General features: G+C 45.3%; 3 protein-coding genes across 4 annotated transcripts in view; 1 reads left to right on the top strand and 2 right to left on the bottom strand.

Annotated features, from left to right (window-relative positions):
- LOC142216442 (nmrA-like family domain-containing protein 1) overlaps positions 1–12,925 on the bottom strand; it is a 68,991-nt gene extending 56,066 nt beyond the window's left edge. Inside the window, exons 1-5 of one of the 2 annotated variants that reach the window (XM_075284256.1) lie at positions 12,763–12,925; positions 11,565–11,803; positions 11,199–11,448; positions 10,088–10,278; positions 9,452–9,658 (exon numbers count right to left, since the gene is read on the bottom strand). In XM_075284256.1, coding sequence (XP_075140357.1) covers positions 9,467–9,658; positions 10,088–10,278; positions 11,199–11,448; positions 11,565–11,803; positions 12,763–12,802 — 912 coding nt within the window. In that variant the 5' untranslated portion in view covers positions 12,803–12,925 and the 3' untranslated portion in view covers positions 9,452–9,466. Of the gene's footprint in view, positions 1–9,451; positions 9,659–10,087; positions 10,279–11,198; positions 11,449–11,564; positions 11,804–12,762 lie in introns of those variants that run through there. The other variant, XM_075284258.1, reaches the window with a different exon arrangement.
- On the bottom strand, positions 333–7,372 carry LOC142216443 (nmrA-like family domain-containing protein 1). The gene is made up of 5 exons (XM_075284260.1): positions 7,235–7,372; positions 5,919–6,157; positions 4,004–4,253; positions 3,625–3,815; positions 333–566 (listed from the first exon to the last, which is right to left on the bottom strand). Exons 1-5 carry the CDS (start codon positions 7,272–7,274, stop codon positions 384–386), a joined length of 903 nt encoding a protein of 300 aa, XP_075140361.1. The 5' UTR covers positions 7,275–7,372; the 3' UTR covers positions 333–383.
- A 2,324-nt stretch (positions 12,926–15,249) lies between the features above and the next one.
- HMOX2 (heme oxygenase 2) overlaps positions 15,250–20,297 on the top strand; it is a 35,702-nt gene continuing 30,654 nt past the window's right edge. Inside the window, exon 1 of the mRNA XM_075285525.1 lies at positions 15,250–15,355. The gene's annotated coding sequence lies outside the window, so the exon portion shown is untranslated. The remainder of the gene's footprint in view (positions 15,356–20,297) is intronic.

Below are 20,297 nucleotides of genomic sequence, written 5' to 3' on the forward strand. Positions count from 1 at the left end.
GATGAGACTAATCAAGGCCCGGCCACCTCCTCCACGGACTTCATAGCAGCCCCATTGACTGCCATATAGTACATATGCAGGGTTTTAGAGGGTGATACCCAATGCAAGAATTTAGGGAACTTTAATGAGAGAATCCCTAGGTCATCTATGGCCCCCTCCGGAACTGCAATAGGTGTAGCATAGAGTATCAATCTGATCTTGGGTGTACTTGGAAAACCTGTTATTTTTGCCCCGTGAATATGAGACTAATAGACTATTACATATACATTGCATGTACTACAAGAGCAAACCCACACCAACTTTAGCCCATGAAAAATAAGAAGACACAGGGGTTTTCTTAAGTTTTTATTTGCAAAATAAAAAAAAATCCCGAACCCCTCCATCTACAAGACTTTGATGAACGCTTCCTTGTTCTCCTCCAACCACTGCTGGAAATTCTTGGTTTCTGGGTTCAGTTTGTGGGTGAGTGGCACATCACGGTCAGGGATCATTATGTAAAACCTGAACATGTTGGCCATTTCCTCTGCTCCTGGGAAGGGCAGCTTTGCATAGTCCTCAGGAGAAATCTGTGAGATAAACGAGGGACAGAACATTATATAGAACAGTTTGTTTACAGTATTCAGCTATATCTGGTAGTCCTATAGATTGTGAATGGAGCAGCAGGGCACACGCTTGACCACTACTCCATTCAAGCTCCTCATTGCATGCATCCTTGTAATACTGTCACTGTCCAAATGGACCTCTTGCTCCAACATTACTCTGCACGCCTCCTCCCAGACCTGTTCTCTGTCTTCTACATTACTCTGCACGCCTCCTCCCAGACCTGTCCTCTGCCTTCTACGTTACTTAGTTCTCATCCTCCCAGACCTGTCCTCTGCCTTCTACGTTACTTAGTGCACCTCCTCCCAGACCTGTCCTCTGCCTTCTACATTACTTAGTGCTCCTCCTCCCAGACCTGTCCTCTGCCTTCTACATTACTTAGTGCACCTCCTCCCAGACCTGTCCTCTGCCTTCTACGTTACTTAGTGCACCTCCTCCCAGACCTGTCCTCTGCCTTCTACATTACTTAGTGCTCATCCTCCCAGACCTGTCCTGTGCCTTCTACGTTACTTAGTGCACATCCTCCCAGACCTGTCCTCTGCCTTCTACGTTACTTAGTGCACCTCCTCCCAGACCTGTCCTCTGCCTTCTACGTTACTTAGTGCACCTCCTCCCAGACCTGTCCTCTGCCTTCTACGTTACTTAGTGCACCTCCTCCCAGACCTGTCCTCTGCCTTCTACGTTACTTAGTGCTCCTCCTCCCAGACCTGTCCTCTGCCTTTTACGTTATTTAGTGCTCCTCCTAGGCCTGTCCTCTACCTTCTACGTTACTTAGTGCTCCTCCTCCCAGACCTGTCCTCTGCCTTCTACGTTACTTAGTGCTCCTCCTCCCAGACCTGTCCTCCGCCTTCTACGTTACTTAGTGCTCCTCCTAGGCCTGTCCTCTGCCTTCTACGTTACTTAGTGCTCCTCCTAGGCCTGTCCTCTGCCTTCTACATTACTCTGTGCTCCTCTCTCTAAACCTGTCCTCCGTCACCTACATTATTCTGTGCTCCTCCTTCTAGATGTGCCCTTTACCTTCTACATTACTTTCCCTTCCTCCTTCTAAACTTGTCCTCCACCTTCCACAATACTCTGTGCTTTTCTTTCTAGACATGTGTAGCGCCCTACAGAGTGGGTCACTATAAATGCCATCTTATGTGATCTACACTGTGTACTGTAAAGGTACAGTGAGATCCAGTCAACCTTGTAGCATACACAAAGTTCCATAGCCATTGCCTCTTTAAGAAAAGGGGTGGAGCTACAGACTGGAAGAGAGTCTCAGGGGGTGTGCAGGAGTCTGAAGGAGAGAGCAGAGGGGTGTGGAAGTGCAGTGTGTGCTGGAGCCGCATGGAGTGTGATAGCACAGCACAGGAGGCCAGGGTTCTGTAGAGGTGAGACCTCACACACACGAAGCTGCAAAAAAAGGAGCATCAATTCCTAACTAGTGTGTGAAACACTTAGAATATTGAGATACTCACTGGACCAAGCCCTAGTGAATGCAAGTTTTCTGGAGGCTCAGTAACATACAGAGTTGGGGTGAGTGTGTGCATCCAGCATCCCAAAGAACTCGCGTTACCTGCTGTCCAGAAGGGGTATCTACTCAGTTGTACTTAACCTCTGAGCTCCTGGAACCCAGGACCAGAGGAAATCTATTACCGTAGAGAGTTTGAGCAGCAGTGGAAGGCCGAATCATACTAGTAGTAAAAGGGAAGACTGGCATCTCACTATACTGGAGCAAGGTGAATCCTCCTGTAACATCTGTTATCTCCTGCTGACTACAGAAGTAAACTGTAAGTGTTTGGTTAACCCCTGTCTGGGCTGTATTCTTTTATCAATAAACTATCGTGGAGTGCCAATAAGGAAATTTAACCTTAAAACTCTGTGGATCCAAAATTGCGGACCCACAAATTACAGGCGTGTGAATGGGGCTTTATAGAGGTTGTGCTGAAAGGTAAAGGTCTCTGCATTTGGTGCTTTTGAACAATTAACGTTCGCTATTTACATCGCACAGAATCCGTTTTATAGTGACCGGCAATGTTATTACAGCCTGTACTAATATCACATCTACTATAAAACAGATACTGTGTGATATAAATAGTGAAGGGACCCCACACAGTACAAACTGCCCCGCAGTGGCCCACACACACAGTACAATCTGCCCCGCAGTGGCCCACACACACAGTACAATCTGCCCCGCAGTGGCCCACACACACAGTACAATCTGCCCTGCAGTGGCCCACACACACAGTATAATCTGTGTCCCCTGCCTGTATACTCCACAGTAGCCCCCCCGACACAGTATTAAATGGTCCACAGTAGCCTCCTTACCACACAGCATGAAATGGTCCACAGTAGCCCCCTTCCCCACACAGTACACACACATATACTTACCACCGGGCGTCCTTTCTCCTGTTCACTGCGGGCGCTGATGACTTACGTCATTAAACCTGCGCTGGTGCGGAGGTCACACTCTGCAGTAAAGTCAGCGTAGCGCACAGCCTACACTGACAGCTTTCAGCTGGATGTGCATTTGCACAACCAGCTGAAAGCAGCGATCGCTCACTAACGGGGAATCCTGCCCCAGATTCCCCGGTACAGCAGAGCGACAGCAGAGGGGGCTCTGCGTGCCCTCTCTGGCACGCATGCCATAGGTTCGCATCACTGGTGTATGGGGACACTAAGGAGCATTATACTGTGGGTGGGGACACTAAGGAGCATTATACTGTGTGGGGGACACTAAGGAGCATTATACTGTGGGTGGGGGCACTAAGGAGCATCATACTGTGCACAGTGGAACTAAGGAGCACTTTGGGTGGGTCACTAAAGAGTATCATACTGTTTGTGGGGGAAATAAGGGGCATTATACTGTTCATGGGGGCATTAAGGAGCATTATACTGTGAGTGGGAGCATTAAGAAGCATTTTACATTGGGTGGGGGCATTAAGGAACATTATACTGTGGGAGGGGGCAATAAAGAGGCTAACCCCTTTAGCTTAAAATATCCTGAGATGAGTCGTCACAGTGAAGGAGTGATGACCTCACCTTGGCATCTTTGATGACCTTGCAGGAGACTTTGGACATAATCTCTGCATACTGCGCCACAGTCAGTTTCTCTGCGCTGAGTCCGATGTTCTTCCCTGTATATTCCTTTGGATTCTTCAGGATGCTGAGAACTGCTGGTCCCAGATCGGACACAGAGATCCCATCCATCGGGACGTTACACATGGGAATTACTGCAAGAAAAATTTTTTATAGAAAATTTATATCAAAACTTGGTGGAGAGTCCCCTATTTCCCATAGCGGCCAATCACAGTTCTTGTTTCATATTTCTGTTGCAGTTAACAATATGAATACTGAGTTCTGATTGGTCTCTATGGCCAATAAAGAACCCTGGGTCCAGATATATCCGCTATAGTCTCACCTAGGTCATAGCTGTCACAATCCTTTGATTTCTGTGGTTTGCAGCCAGTTAGGAAATTCTCATAGTAGAAGGCAAGTCTCACACTGGTCATGGGGCAGGAGATTTTTCGGAAATAATCCTCTACTAGTCCTTTACCATCAAAATGTAAAACTTCCAACTTCCCCCCTGTCAACTTTTTGACGTTTTCCAGTCCGCTGAAGACCACATGCTGCAAGCTCAAGCGCTTACACAAATCTGCAATAGTTTTTCCCTGTAACACATAAAATTCTACTGTGATCTCATGTTGAAGACAATATAGGGGAGGTCATGAAGGATGAGGGGTCACTCTTCCAACATCACCAAAAACATGTCTCAGTTACTGAGGTTGACCTATTGCATCCTGTACAGGACTATCAAGTGTCCAAATGTCATCAAAATGCAGAACAGCTAGTTTTCCTCCTGTCAAAAAATAGACGTTCTCCAATGCACTGTAGACCACTTGCTGCAGGCCCAGGCATTTACACAGGTCTGAGACACGTTGTCCCTATAACGCAACAAATTCTACTGTTATCTCAGGTCATATATAGGTAATGTTAAGAAAGATGTTCAAGGTCAACCCAAATTGTTCCCAAAAGGTCAATACCAACCACAAGGCCTTTATCTATTGTATTTTCAGATCACCCCATATATTTTAACTTCATATAGTGTCATATATATATATATATATATATATATATATATATATATATCTCCTACTAATATTATAAATGTGAAAGTTTGTGTGTTTGGATGTTTGTTAGTCAATCACACTAAACGGCTGAACAGATTTGAATGAAATTTGGCACCTAGATAGATTGTAACCTGGAGTAACACATAGGCTACTTTTATCCCGGTAAATGACATGGCTTCACGACTGTTATGAATTTATGTTCACATACTATATTACACTGCTCTTGCAGCAGTTTATTTCAGGTTCTGATAAAGCCAGGTCTGTTATCTCTCTATGTAAACACCCAGATAACCCTCAGTCCATTCTGTACATGCATTGACATATTATCTGATCTGCTCCAGGCAACATGCTGACACACTGGATGGGAAAACACCTTTAATCCAAATTGGTAGTTTGCTACTTTTAAACATGTTGGGGAAGAAAGAAAATCTAATTTGTTGCAAAATTTTAAAACAATGACAGCTATGAAGGTAGCCAGAAGTCAACAGAGTTCTCCTTAAGCAGAGCTGACGGGGATCATCGGTGCCAATAACACGCTCATTATATGGTGTCCCAGCGAGCTGCTGAGATGCCAGAACAATCAGGGGCACAGCACAAGGAATCAATTCAGTGGCAGGCCAGCTTGACAGCTGCCGAAACGCCGGAGCAGGCGGATCATCAACGCCAACAATATGCTCATTAAATGGCGTCCCAGCGAGCTGCTGAGATGCCGGAATAATCACAGGCATGGCGTGAGGAACAAGGTCAGCAACAGGATAGCTTAAGCGCTGCCGAAACGCTGGAGCAGGCAAACCATTTGGAGCAGAAATTTACTGAATATAGGCGGATCACCGATGCCAACAACACGCATACGAAGTAGCGGGCAGAGGCTAGTATATATATATATATATATATATATATATATATATATACTGTATATATATATATATATATATATATATATATATAATGTATATGTATATATATATATATATATATATATATATATATATATATATATATATATATACATATATATATATGTATATGTTATACCTGGTACATGCCCAGTGTGGTGTACAAATGACATAGTACAATCATGCAGCAATCTGTTTGCTTGTACTACACCTTGTGGTCGTTGCTGGTATTGCATATGTAAAATACTTTCGAAATTCAGCAATCCCCCTTCCCCCATGTATTATAGTGATGTGTGACTGCAGATCTTACCTGTTTCACCTCCTTGTCCTTGTTGAAATCCTCCCAGAAGTTGGTGACCACGAACGCTCCATAGACTCCAATCAGTGCGGCCTCCAGGCTCTTCTCATCGTCCAGATCTGCAGCCACGACCTCCGCTCCGGCCTCCTTCAGCTTCACAGCTGCTGGTTTACTGGTGTTTCGAGTCACAGCCCTGACTGCAAAAGTGCGGTCCTTTAATAGGGCAGAGACGACTGAACCCCCCTGAGACCCTGAAATAAAATATATGAAAAACAAGACACTTACGTATTAGAAAATGAATATGTATGTAATACACGTGTCGCTACAAAAACAAATGTAATATTTTGAATTTGCCTCCAATAATCCAGCATTGTTTTATAATCCAGAATTAGAATTTACCACAATTTTTGGTGTGGTCAGAGGCATAGCGCGGCATGGCGTGCAGCTATTGAGACATGGACCCTGCTACATCAAATATACCAGTATTCTAAATGGCACAAGGTAGGTAGGGGTCTCTGTTGGAATACAGACAGTAGCTGGGTAGGGACCATAACACCAACAACTGGAATGGGTAAGGGGCCTTACATACAATGAACCCAAGGATTCCCTCCCACTCCAAAAACATCTAAATCAAATGCTGGAGTTAGTGGTGGTTCCCATCCCAATGTTCCCAAACTCTGGACTTATCCTGTTCTGGGGGTGCAGCCTCTAATAACCCCTAGGAAATAAATCATAGTACCCTTCAAATTTGGGGTGTCTTCTGCTGGGCTATTATTTCGATAGAGCCTGGGCCCCTGATACAGATCTTGCACCAGATCCTAGGAACTCTAGTTACTTTTGTAGATACATCGCTCACGTGGCACAATGACTGCCTGAGACTGTACGTGGATCTAGTGTGTTTACATTGTCTGCAAATCCCCAAACCCGTAAACTCAAGTCCTTTCAAGTTCTGCCCCCTCCCATCGAAAATTCTATGTGTACTAACACTGACTTCATGTAAGATTAACCCTTGAATACGCAACTTCTCATAAGTTATACAGAAGTAGTGCTGCAGGGCCCAGGGCAGCGGATACTACCCCACCACTTGTCTCATCTGGACGTGCAGCTCAATGCTCCTGAGCTCCGATAGTGAACGTTCATCCGGGCTCCCAGCTGTTACGGGTCTGATAGCACTGCAGTACTCAGATGGGGGACACTAGGGGCCAAAGGTGACAATAACTGTAGGCCTACTATAGCTACATCCACATCATGGCCGTCTGATAACACAGCTTCCCTATTTTGCACAGGAGCCTGCGGCTCTCCTATACTGCATTAGAACGGGCACTTACCTGTGGCCCCAAACACTGTAATAATTTTCTTTGTAGCCATGATGACCTGTGCAGCTCTGGAAGAAGTCAGGATCTGTGTGTACTGGGATCAACACTGTCCCCTTATACTGTGCCGTACCCCTGTGACTCAGCACAAGGGGCAGGTTAAGCAGAAAAAATGTACGGCGTAGACTCAGGACGCACCCATTGCTTCTACCCAGAGGTACAATAAGGACACGCCTGTACCTATCATTAAGGTATATTTACACACAGGTTTTTGTTGATGCAGTTTTTGAGCCAAATCTTGCAGTGGATTCAAAGCAGAGGAGAAGTAGAATCTGTCCTTTATACTCTCCTCCTTGTAGGATCCAGACGTGGCCTTGGCTGCAAAACTGCTTCAGAAACATAAGATTATGTCATTCATGTTAGTTTTCTTAAAAGAAGAAAAGTGTTTGTTTGTTTTTTATCTTATCCAAGTTTGTATATTTTATTTTAATGACAACCTTTCACCACATCCACCAACTCCAACTCTTTGCACCCTTCAATAGGTGGCGCTCCAGTGATTCCAGCACAGTTGAAATTTTTTCTCTAGCTCCACCATTCCTGAGCAATCATTTCTGTTAGTTTCTGCACCCAATATACTAATGCTGCTTTCTACTGTCAAGTGGGTGGGCCTTGGTTGCAGCAGAGCCAGAAACCACCCGCCTTACAGTAGAGTCGATATTTAATGCTGAAACTAACAGAAATGATTGTTCGGGAAGGACTAGAGAAAAAATTCCAACTGCGCCTATTGAAGGATGTAGAGTTGGCGTTGGTGGAGGTGGTGAAAGGTCCCCTTTTATTCGAGTACTGCCTCCAAAACTGAGTTTGGATCCCCCTGCTATCTCTATGGGTATGTTCACACTCTGTTGAGCTTTGGAGGAATTTCTATGAATTATTTCTTATCTGTGTTTTCATGTAGATTTCTGCCTGCACCATTTAGGTAAATGTGAAAAATCTGCTATGACCAAAATGTCCATTGTATCGTTGACCGCTCTACAGCAGGGATCAATAGGAGTGTAGCATAGCCTAAATTGGGGTCCCCCACAAAATCTGTCTTCTCTGGATTAGTCCACTGAGGATCAGATAGATGATAATGGGGGTTATCTATGGAATTTTTTTTTTTAACTTTCTTGCAGCCAGGTTTCTTTTTCTTCTGATTCTCCTGTTTTCGGGCTGGGTGTGACTCAGGGTTACGTGACCAAAACCAATACCTGATGTCTGTGCATGCAATCTTCCCATCATTCCCATCCCCTGTCAGTGCCCCCCACACTGTAATCATGCCCCCTTTTGCTCCACAGCCCCCCTACAGATTCCTTCCTTGACTGTAGGCTGTTGACCAACTGCTCCTCTTCACATTTATGATGCACAGACTGACGGCCATCAAATTAAATCAGAAAGGAGATCGAAGAGGTTTATCAGCCCTAGAGTGTTGAGGGTGACCTGTGCCCCCCTGACTGCCACCACTGTGACCCCCTATGGCTATGCTTATGAGCCTGCTATGCTCCTGGGTCCAGGTGTGCCTGAACACTCTGCCAGTGAACATGGAGGCACATGGTGGCATGAACCTTAGGTGGTAGGTGCTGGGTTCAATCTTGAGACCCTGTGTCCTCATTCACTTAAATGTTAGAATAAAAATGGAAGGTCCCTTTCACCCACTTTCTTCTCACATATCCGAAAACCCGATGGGGTAAGGTAGTGTGAACTAAGCCTTATGTGTATCCAGGTTGGTTAACACACAGTAGTTTTTGGTAACATTTTTTATTCATAACTCCCATTAGGCAATCAAAGATTGTGGTCACCTTCCAACACGTGAAGTAATGTAAGATCGGTGTTCAATTTATTTGTGACTGCGACCTTGGGGGGGTCACAATGTAACCCCATATTCCAGACTAAACCGGCTGATCAGGCAGTCAGTTTTACAAATTCGACAAGTCGCGCCACAAAACCTATACTTTTATCCAAGTATCTCATCCAAGAACAAAGGATCGGAGATACTCAATCCTTCCTTCCTTTAAGATTCTGTGTTGGGTGAGAGTCGGGAGACCTCAATACACATAATATAGTCAGCTAGTCCAGATGAAGATGGCAGCTTCTCCTGAATTTGCTGTTATATGTATGAGGAACTTAAAGAGGTTCACCGAGACACTGATGTTTAGGAATGAGAAGAGCCTCCAAATAAATAACCAATAAAGCTACTAGGGTGTGAAGACTTTATTGTGGGTGGCCATGACTGTCACTCCTGAACGCCTTCTTGTTCTCCTCCATCCATTGCTGGAAATTCCTGACTTTTGGGTTGAGTTTCTGGGTGAGCACAACATCTCGGTCAGGTCTCATCATGTAAAAACGGAACATGTTGGCCATATTGTGTGCCCCTCCCTGCTGCTCGTAATCTTCAGGAAGAATCTGGAGAAGATGAAGAACAGACAATTAGGTAGACTAGATTAAAGTAAAGGAACGTTGCTGGAGGATACTAGTATCTTACTGGACATTACTACTCCTACAGGGATCTTACTGGACATTACTACTCCTACTGGTATCCTACTGGACATTACTACTCCTACTGGTATCCTACTGGACATTACTACTCCTACTGGTATCCTACTAGACATTACTACCTTTACTGGCATATTACTGGGCATTACTACTCCTACTGGAGCCTTACTGGACATTACTACTCCTACAGGGATCTTATTGGATATTACTACTTCTGCTGGTATCTTACTGGGCATTCCTTACATTACTGGGCTCTTCTTGTACATTAATACTCCTGCTTGTATTTTACTGGACATTACTACTCCCTGGTACCTTAGTGGTTAATACTGGTTTTTTCACCTTGGCATCTTTGATCATCTGCTTGGTGATCACGGACATTATCTCGGCATATTCTTCCACTGTTAACTTCCCCGCACTGAGTCCAATGTTCTTTCCTTTGTAGCATGCTGGAGATTTTAGAATAGTCACAACAGCAGGACCAAGATCTGCTACTGATATCCCATCCAGGGGTACATCACCCATCGGGAGGCCTGGAATATCCCATGATATTCATTAAAACATAGGAATACTTTCTATAATAGATATTTGTATGTATGGAGCAGTATTATAGTAGTTATATTCTTGTACATAGGGCAGTATTATAGTAGTTATATTCTTGTACATAGGAGGTAGTATTATAGTAGTTATATTCTTGTACATAGGAGTAGTATTATAGTAGTTATATTCTTGTACATAGGAGCAGTATTATAGTAGTTATAGTCTTGTACATAGGAGCAGTATTATAGTAGTTATATTCTTGTACATAGGAGCAGTATTATAGTAGTTATATTCTTGTACATAGGAGCAGTATTATAGTAGTTATATTCTTGCACATAGGAGCAGTATTATAGTAGTTATATTCTTGTACATAGGAGCTGTATTATAGTAGTTATATTCTTGTATATAGGAGCAGTATTATAGTAGTTATATTCTTGTACATAGGGGCAGTATTATAGTAGTTATATTCTTGTACATAGGAGCAGTATTATAGTAGTTATATTCTTGTACATAGGAGGTAGTATTATAGTAGTTACTGTATATTCTTGTATATAGGAGCAGTATTATAGTAGTTATATTCTTGTACATATGGACAGTATTATAGTAGTTATATTCTTGTACATAGGGGCAGTATTATAGTAGTTATAATCTTGAACAAAGGAGTAGTATTATAGTAGTTATATTATTGTACATAGGGGCAGTATTATAGTAGTTATATTCTTGTACATAGGAGTAGTATTATAGTAGTTATATTCTTGTACATAGGAGCAGTATTATAGTAGTTATATTCTTGTACATAGGGGGCAGTATTATAGTAGTTATATTCTTGTACATAGGGGGCAGTATTATAGTAGTTATATTCTTGTACATAGGAGCAGTATTAAGTGCTTATAATAATCTTTTACTACCATACCTAGTAGAAGTGTCCTCCCATCTTTGTTTCTCTGTGGTTTGAACCCATGTAGCAGGTTCTCATAGTAGAAGGCTAGTCGGACACTGGTCATGGGACAATCAATGTGTCGAAAATACTTCTCCACCTCTCCTTTACTGTCAAAGTGAGGCACTTCCAGCTTTCCTTCTGTTATCTCCTTCACATTTTCTAGGCCGCTGTAGACTACAAGTTCCAGTTTCAAACGTTTACATAGATTGGCAACCAATTTTCCCTAGAAAAAAAGCATTTCTTTTTCAGGATTACAGCTCTTGTCTCTGCCTGCCTACATACTATATTTCTCTACTTCTATGTAATATGGCGGCCCCTCCATTACTTCCCCTCACATACCTGGATAACCTCTTTGTCTTTCTTTGAACCTTCAAAGGCATTGGTGACCACAAATGCCCCATAAGCTCCGGTCAGTGCAGCCTCCAAGCTCTTCTCATCGTCCAGATCTGCAGACACGACCTCCGCTCCGGCCTTCTTCAGCTTCACAGCTGCTGGTTTGCTGGTGTCTCGAGTCACTGCCCTCACCGCATAGGTGCCATCCTCCAGGAGAGCGGCGGCGACTGAGCCACCCTGAGCTCCTGCACACAAAGATAAACACTCAAAAAGGCATCACTAAAAATATACTATTTGTATGGACTGCGACTACAACTTTTATTTCCTTATATGAATTATAAATTTCTGTCTGCCTACAGTCACCACTAGGGGGAGTTCTACAGCTTTGGCTACTACACCGTGGCTCACTTCACTGTATATACTGTACTACTTCGTACAGCCATTACTCCTGCTACACATCAGATTACTTTTTTAAGGATCGGTAATTTATATATCAACAATATGCAGTAAGCATCTAAGCTCCCTCTAGTGGTGACTACAGGTAACCAGAAGTTTATCATTTACCTGTCTATGCAGAGGATTTGGATCTTTGCATCACAAAACAAGGCTCTCGCCCCTATATATATATATAGTAAGAAATTTTTTAACACAGATTTGCTAGATTCACACTAGTGTTCGGTTTTCTGTTCCTGGGGTCCGCTTAGGGACCTGAGAAATGGAAACCTAATCCACTTAAAAAGCAGTTACTCATGGACCCCATAAATTATAATAAGGCTGTACGCCCAGTTTCTGCCTGAAAAATGCGGAAATTTTTTTTAAGCACATTCGGGGATGGAAACCCCAAACATAGAGCAGGCGCAGGTGTGAATCTAGCCTTAACCTGTTGAGTATTGGTGTTAGATGGCGGACATTTACTGCACTTAATTTATTAAATATAAGCTCAGCAATTTTCTGATAGATTTCGTTTTTCTAATCCTTGCCGTTTTCAAGAAACATTCTTTTTTTTTTTTTTTTTTTACATAAGACCAGAAAACACGTGCTGACCCGATACTTTTCACAGCTTAGGGTTTGCTACAATTATATCCAATCTGGACAGCTTTGACTCTAACCTGCTACACAATAACCCTGATACACAAGGCCAAGTCTTGCTTGTGTCGAGTGCTTAGGCCTCTGCCTGCCTTCTGCAGTACAGTAGTCAGCTCACCTGTAGCTCCAAAGACCACGACTACCCTCTTCCCGGCCATGGTGTGTCAGATTCGGGGTCCTGTATGGAAGTCTTGTGTGTCTTCTCCTCCGTGATCAACCGTTTTGGAATCCGTCCCTGTGACTCAGCACGACAAACAATTCCCAGGTGCAGGCAGTGGCTGCCATACTCTTAGGGTGCAGCTACTTTTGACAGGGGTCCAGCCAATCAGACCTCTATGCTTAAATCTCCAATATTTGCTGAGGTGCCACTGCCAAGTATACGGTCTCTGAATAGTATAAAAGGTGACTCCACCCAGATTACATAATAACTCTAAACCCTAGGTAATCTTTTTTAATTTCATAAGGTGGGGTCATGATATGAGGTGTAAAAAAGGAGACCAAATATGAGTATAAAGGTGGAAATTCACTGACAATGGCACATAAAGCATATTAATGGTTACTGTCCCTTTAAGAGGTGCAAGAATTTTTGCTGCATACAAGATGCTGCAATTTCATAAACCGTGTAAAGAATCAAAGGTGTGGACGAGTAGATAAACTTTATTAACAGGTGTCACAGCGATCCTGTCTGGATCATGTTACCTCACAGAATCGCACCAAGCCCTCCATACCCGCAAATGAGGATCGGCACCAGTGCAAACTGCGAATTCATGGAACAAATATGAGGGTCTCAACATGCCCTCAAAGCTGGATCTTATGGTAATGGTGGCAACCAGATTCAGACTAATGCATATCTGTCAACTCTCCCGAAACGTCCAAGATCCTCCTGAAATGATGGGGGACCTCCTGGACCCCCGAAAGAGTTGGCAAATTCCCCAGGCCTGGCAGAATAATCCGGAATTTGTCAGGATTTTTCTCATTACAGAGTTTGAGGTGGATTCTGCCTCAAATTCAGCATCAAATTCCTACGTGTGAACCTCCCCTAAGGGTGAGTTCACACAGAGTAACGTGCCGCGTGATGTGGCACGTATACGGCGTGTGAGACTTTGCGCGACGTATACGCTCCCATTGATTTCAATGGGAGTTAGTGACTCTTGTATACGCCGCGTTATTCATGTGACTCAGGCCAGCATAATTATGCGTTGAGACGCCAGCCTGGGTCAGGTGACATCTGGTACAATGTTGAAGAGATCTGCGGGGAGCCAGGGAAAGGTAAGTAACAGTGTTTTTTATGTTTCTATCCTCCCCTGGGTCTCTGATCATTATACTCTGGGGCCTGATAAAACCCCACAGTATAATAATTGTTCATAGGTGGTCCACAATGGGGCATAATACTGTGTGCAGGGGCCTCTGTGGGGCATAATACTGTGTGCAGGGGCCTCTGTGGGACATAATACTGTGTGCAGGGGTCACAATTTTGTGTGCGGAGGTCACTATGGGGCATAATATTGTGTGCGGAGGTCACTATGGGGCATAATACTGTGTGCAGGGGCCACTATGGAGTATAATACTGTGTGTAGGGGCCACTATGGGGCATAATACTGTGTGCAGGGGTCACTATGGGGCATAATATTGTGTGCGGAGGTCACTATGGGGCATAATACTGTGTGCAGGGGCCACTATGGAGTATAATACTGTGTGTGGGGGCCACTATGGGGCATAATACTGTGTGCAGGGGCCACTATGGGGCATAATACTGTGTGCAGGGGCCACTATGGGGCATAATATTCTGTGCGGAGGTCACTATGGGTCATAATACTGTGTGCAGGGGCCACTATGGAGTATAATACTGTGTGTAGGGGCCACTATGGGGCATAATACTGTGTGCAGGGGTCACTATGGGGCATATTGTGTGCGGAGGTCACTATGGGGCATAATACTGTGTGTAGGGGCCACTATGGGGCATAATACTGTGTGCAGGGGTCACTATGGGGCATATTGTGTGCGGAGGTCACTATGGGGCATAATACTGTGTGCAGGGGCCACTATGGAGTATAATACTGTGTGTGGGGGCCACTATGGGGCATAATACTGTGTGCAGGGGCCACTATGGGGCATAATACTGTGTGCAGGGGTCACTATGGGGGATAATATTGTGTGTGGAGGTCACTATGGGGCATAATACTGTGTGCAGGGGTCACTATGGGGGATAATATTGTGTGCGGAGGTCACTATGGGGCATAATACTGTGTGCAGGAGCCACTACGGGACATAATAGTGTGTGCAGGGGCCTCTGTGGGGCATAGTACTGTGTGCAGGGGCCACTAGGGGGGATTATAGTGTGTGTTGGAATACAGTTTGTGCTGGGTTACGGGGGGGGCGCCATTCCTAGTTTCCCCCAGTATCCATGATAATAACTTTGAGAACGCCATTACACTTCATTTCACTCTCATCACTTTTTTTTTTCTGAACACTTTTGTGCACTTGCTAATAAAGTTTGAAGTGAAAAAAAAAAAAAAAAAAACCCCAGCGATTTTCTCCGCCGTCCTGATCCTGTCTGTAAACAGCGTCACGTGACTGCAGTCTCTGGCTCGCGCTGGCTGTTGCTATAGAGACGAGCACTTCCTGTTTTCGGCCTAAGCACAGCTAAGCTCTGTGCACTGGATTGAGTCACCTGGCCGGTGACTGAGGAGACCCCGCAGCTGGCCGCTCTGGTGAGGACAGGGCACCTGATCTGTTCATGTAGTGTGAGCCTGACTAGTGATAGCGGCCATGGCCATGTACATTGGAGGAGAGCGGCACACATTTACATGCTGTGGTCTGGAGTTACTGGAAAGTCACAGACATGTAAAACTAAAGCTGCAGGTTCCATTGTATGTGTAATACAGAGAGTGATGCAGCAGTGTAGAGCAGGCGACAACATAATATACCCCCTGTGGTGAAATAATACCGCCACATGGTGCTGACCGAAACCTGAATAATCCGGCCATATATTGCTGAAATGAGAGAGCCTTAAAGGGGTTGTCTGGGGTAAAATTGATTCCCTAATCTAACCATCCCCCCCCCCCCCCGCCTACTTTCTAAATTAAATTATTAAAGAGGACCTTTCTCACAGTTTCTCACAGTTAGCCAGGGACGCCCTTCTGCCTATCGCGCTGTACTGTGGATTGGGGAGGAACGCCCCCTCCCCTCCTGATAATACGCGTCTATGGATGAGCACTGTGAGCAGAGGGAGGGGGCGTTCCTCTCCGCTCACACTGTACAGCGCGATAGGCGCTGCTGGACAGAAGGGCGTCCCTGGCTAATTGTCAGAAACGCCCTTCTGACTGTAAAGCGCTACGGTACCGGGACCGATAGCGCTTTACCCAGGGCACAGATCGGGAAAGCCGACAGTGCGCTGAATTCAGCTGTATATAGAACTGCCTGTGCCCAATCTGATGAAAGGTCGTCTTTAAGCAAAAATGTATATTTTCCCATATTTTCTGATTATCTGGTGACGATCCTTTTCCAGAAATAGAACGTCACTACTCCTCCCCATTCACCCCATCATATTCCAGTTTTCATTCTGCGGGGAACGGCTCCTCCTTCTTCTACAAATGAAGAAGAGCTGGAGTCCTGGCTTTGCGCAAGTCTATTGCGCAAGCGTGGGAGCCCGAAGTAACCGCCCGCGCAGTAGAGATGGAATGAAGCCTACAGCACAGTGCCAGGAATGCTACGCAGGCGCTGACAGTTACAAAAGAGGAGGCGCTGTTCCCTGCAGGAGGAAGTTTGGACAGGAAGAAGACAGGTAAGGGCTAGTTCACACGTGAAAACCGCCTAGCTTATTTGTGCGAGGAAAAAAACCGCGGCGAGTTTTTTTGACGCGGTTTTTTACATTCCGCGCGGGTTTTGGCGCGGTTTTCCCAAAAAACCGCGCCGCGGTTTTCGCCGCGGTTTCCGCTAGCGTTTTTTTTTTCTCCAGCCCATTTCAATAGCCAGCCCACTGGGCATGGTCAAATCCCTCCCTTTTTTGATCTAGCGGCCATTTTCTCTGTGGAGAACATATCAGACAGAACCTACAAACGTGTGTGAACTAGAACTCCAGGCAACAGCCCCCCAAAAAAAGAAAAAAAACATAATTATGGAAGAAGACAACCAGCGCAGACTACGGCTGTGCCCACCACAGATCCATCTTCTGTTCGCAGTGGCGGTGGGCATGGCCAGGCGAAGGCGACAACAACGTGAGGTAAGTTCACAAATACATTTTTTTTTAAAATTTAAAAAAAAGCAGTACTATACTAAAATGTTCTTTTCAATTTTGACAGGATGAGGAGGAACGCCAAAGACCGAGGCGGAAAAGACTGTGGGTCCACCCCATTAATACCTTAAGGCCAGAGAGGGGACATTTGGGACAACTATATCATGAGCTCAGACAGTAAGATAAAATTTTTTAAGTTTTTAAGTTTTTTTTCAATTTTTTTTTTATTTAACGAAATATAAAGTAGTATATTATATATGTATGTGTATATAGTCTAGTATATTATATATGTATGTATGTATAGGGTGGTAGATTAATCCGTATGTATTGCCTAGTATATTATATATGTATGTATAGTCTTGTATCATATATATGTATGTATAGGGTAGTAGCTTAATCCGTATGTATAGGCTAGCATATTATGTATGTATAGGGTAGTAGAATCCGTATGTATAGGCTAGTACATTATATATGTATGTATATTATGTACTGTGTACATGATGGTTAATTTTTTTTACAGATGCCCAGAGAAATTTCAAAATTTCATCCGAATGAGCACTGCCACTTTCGACAGGATGCTACGGCTCCTTGCACCCCACCTTTTGCATCAGGACACCACCATGAGGGAGGCCATCAGTCCCACGGAAAGGCTGCTCATCACGTTGCGGTAAGTTATCAAATGTGTACCTTTCTATTTTTTTGGGTTGTAATTTAGAGGGAATCCATATAGAGGGATGCTGATGTGTAGACATAAATAGGGTCCGAACCCATTATCATGCATAATGGAATGTCACACTACGAAGTACTAGTGAATAGTAGTAGAGTGTAGAGTTTTTAATTGTGCGCTAATTTTTTTTTTTTCTCTTTTTTTTCTAGGTTTCTCGCAACAGGGGAGAGTTTTGCATCCCTGCACCTCCAATTCCGGGTTGGAAAATCAACCATATCTGGAATTGTGAGGTGCACATGCCATCTAATCTGGCAGCACTTGCAACCCATAGTGATGCCCAGTCCGACCCCGGAGATTTGGCTGCAGGCAGCAGCAGGCTTTCAGTCTGTGGCCAATTTCCCCAACTGCATAGGCGCCGTCGACGGGAAGCATATACGTGTGCAGAAGCCACCGCACTCAGGATCACTGTACTTCAACTACAAGAAGTACTTTTCAGTGGTCCTGATGGCGGTCGCTGATGCCACGTACCGTTTTATTGCCATCGAAGTCGGTGCCTATGGTAGTACTGGGGACTCCCGGGCGCTACTGTCATCAGTTTTGGGTCGCAGAGTTCTGGTAGATCAGGTGACTCTACCTCCACCAAGACCACTTCCGGGTGCCACGCATCCAGTCCCCTTCGTTATGGTAGGGGATGAGGCGTTTCCTCTGAAAGAGAACCTGCTGCGCCCTTTCCCACGGAGGAGACTGGATGCCCGGAAGAGGGTCTTTAACATGAGGCTGAGCCGGGCACGACGCTTCGTGGAGTGCACCTTCGGGATCATGACTAGTAAGTGGAGGGTCCTCACCTCTGCAATGCAGTTGGCTCCCGACACCGTGACTGTGGTCGTCAAAGCTGTCTGTGTGCTTCACAACTATGTTCGGGAGTACGAAAGCCCGAACATTGTAGTGGAGCCACAGGCAGCTTTGAGCGACCCAATTGTGACCACCAGTGGCCACGGTCGGGCAGCTGACGCAGCTGTACGGGTGAGAGATTCCTTCGCTGACTATTTCATGAGTCCCGAAGGTGCCGTGCCTTGGCAGTTTTCTCAGCCTCGTGATGAGCAGCCTGAGTGGGACTGAAGACCTTCCTCATCGTGGTGGCCTTTTTTTTTTTTTTTTCCTCAATTGTATTTACCCCCACACCCCCTTTTTTTTATCATTTAAATCAAGTTCCCCCCCCAAAAAAAAAAAAAATTTGCAAAAATATAAATTTTAATATTGATTTTTCAAATTGTTTAAAAATAAAAAAAAAAGGTGAAAATATATCTGTGTCAGTGTATTTTTTTTTATTGTGTATTGGTGTAAACCGCATGTGTCCCAGAGGGTCAAAGGTCCTCTTTTATATGAAGAGGACCTTTGAACGCTGGGGGCACCTCCTTTTTTGACCCTGTGGGACACAAGCAGTTAACCCTCTAGGAAGAAGACCGAGCGCATCTAAATTCAGCGCACGGTCTGCTTCCTAGAAGTGGGCCGCATGTGTCCCAAAGGGTCAAAGGTCCTCTTTTATATGAAGAGGACCTTTGAACGCTGGGGGCACCTCCTTTTTTGACCCTGTGGGACACAAGCGGTTAACCCTCTAGGAAGCAGACCGAGCGCATCTAAATTCAGCGCACGGTCTGCTTCCTAGAAGTGGGCCGCATGTGTCCCAGAGGGTCAAAGGTCCTCTTTTATATGAAGAGGACCTTTGAACGCTGGGGGCACCTCCTTTTTTGACCCTGTGGGACACAAGCGGTTAACCCTCTAGGAAGCAGACCGAGCGCATCTAAATTCAGCGCACGGTCTGCTTCCTAGAAGTGGGCCGCATGTGTCCCAGAGGGTCAAAGGTCCTCTTTTATATGAAGAGGACCTTTGAACGCTGGGGGCACCTCCTTTTTTGACCCTGTGGGACACAAGCGGTTAACCCTCTAGGAAGCAGACCGAGCGCATCTAAATTCAGCGCACGGTCTGCTTCCTAGAAGTGGGCCGCATGTGTCCCAGAGGGTCAAAGGTCCTCTTTTATATGAAGAGGACCTTTGAACGCTGGGGGCACCTCCTTTTTTGACCCTGTGGGACACAAGCGGTTAACCCTCTAGGAAGCAGACCGAGCGCATCTAAATTCAGCGCACGGTCTGCTTCCTAGAAGTGGGCCGCATGTGTCCCAGAGGGTCAAAGGTCCTCGTGAAAGTCCCCCCCCCCCCTTAAAAATAAAAACACGACACCAATTTTTTTTATAAAAAAATAACAAGTTTATTAAAAATAAAAAAACACCCCCCCCCCCAACCAACCCTCCCCCACCCCCCCAACCAACCCTCCCCCCCCCCCTCCCCCCCCCCCCCTCAACCCTCAGGAGACTCATAGCCATATGGGTCTATGACCTCTCGTAGAAGATAGCCACTGGAACTGAGGTCCTCAGGTTCAGTAAGGCTCGTCTCAAAAAGGTAGTGGCCTGTTTGGCCTAGGGAATGGCCTAGGGAATGGCCTTGGGAATGGCCTAGGGAATGGCCTTGGGAATGGCCTGGGGAGTGGCCAGGTCGGCCTCGTGAACGGCCAGGTTGGCCTCGTGAACGGCCAGGTTGGCCTCGTGAACGGCCAGTTTGGGTTTCGGAGTGGGCTGGTTGGGAGTGGGCTGGTTGGGCCTGGGAGTGAGTTGGTTGGGCCTGGGAGTGAGTTGGTTGGGCCTGGGAGTGAGTTGGTTGGGCCTGGGAGTGAGCTGGTTGGGCCTGGGAGTGAGCTG

The sequence above is a fragment of the Leptodactylus fuscus genome, chromosome 8 (genome assembly GCF_031893055.1).
Source record: "Leptodactylus fuscus isolate aLepFus1 chromosome 8, aLepFus1.hap2, whole genome shotgun sequence".
Taxonomy (NCBI): domain Eukaryota; kingdom Metazoa; phylum Chordata; class Amphibia; order Anura; family Leptodactylidae; genus Leptodactylus; species Leptodactylus fuscus.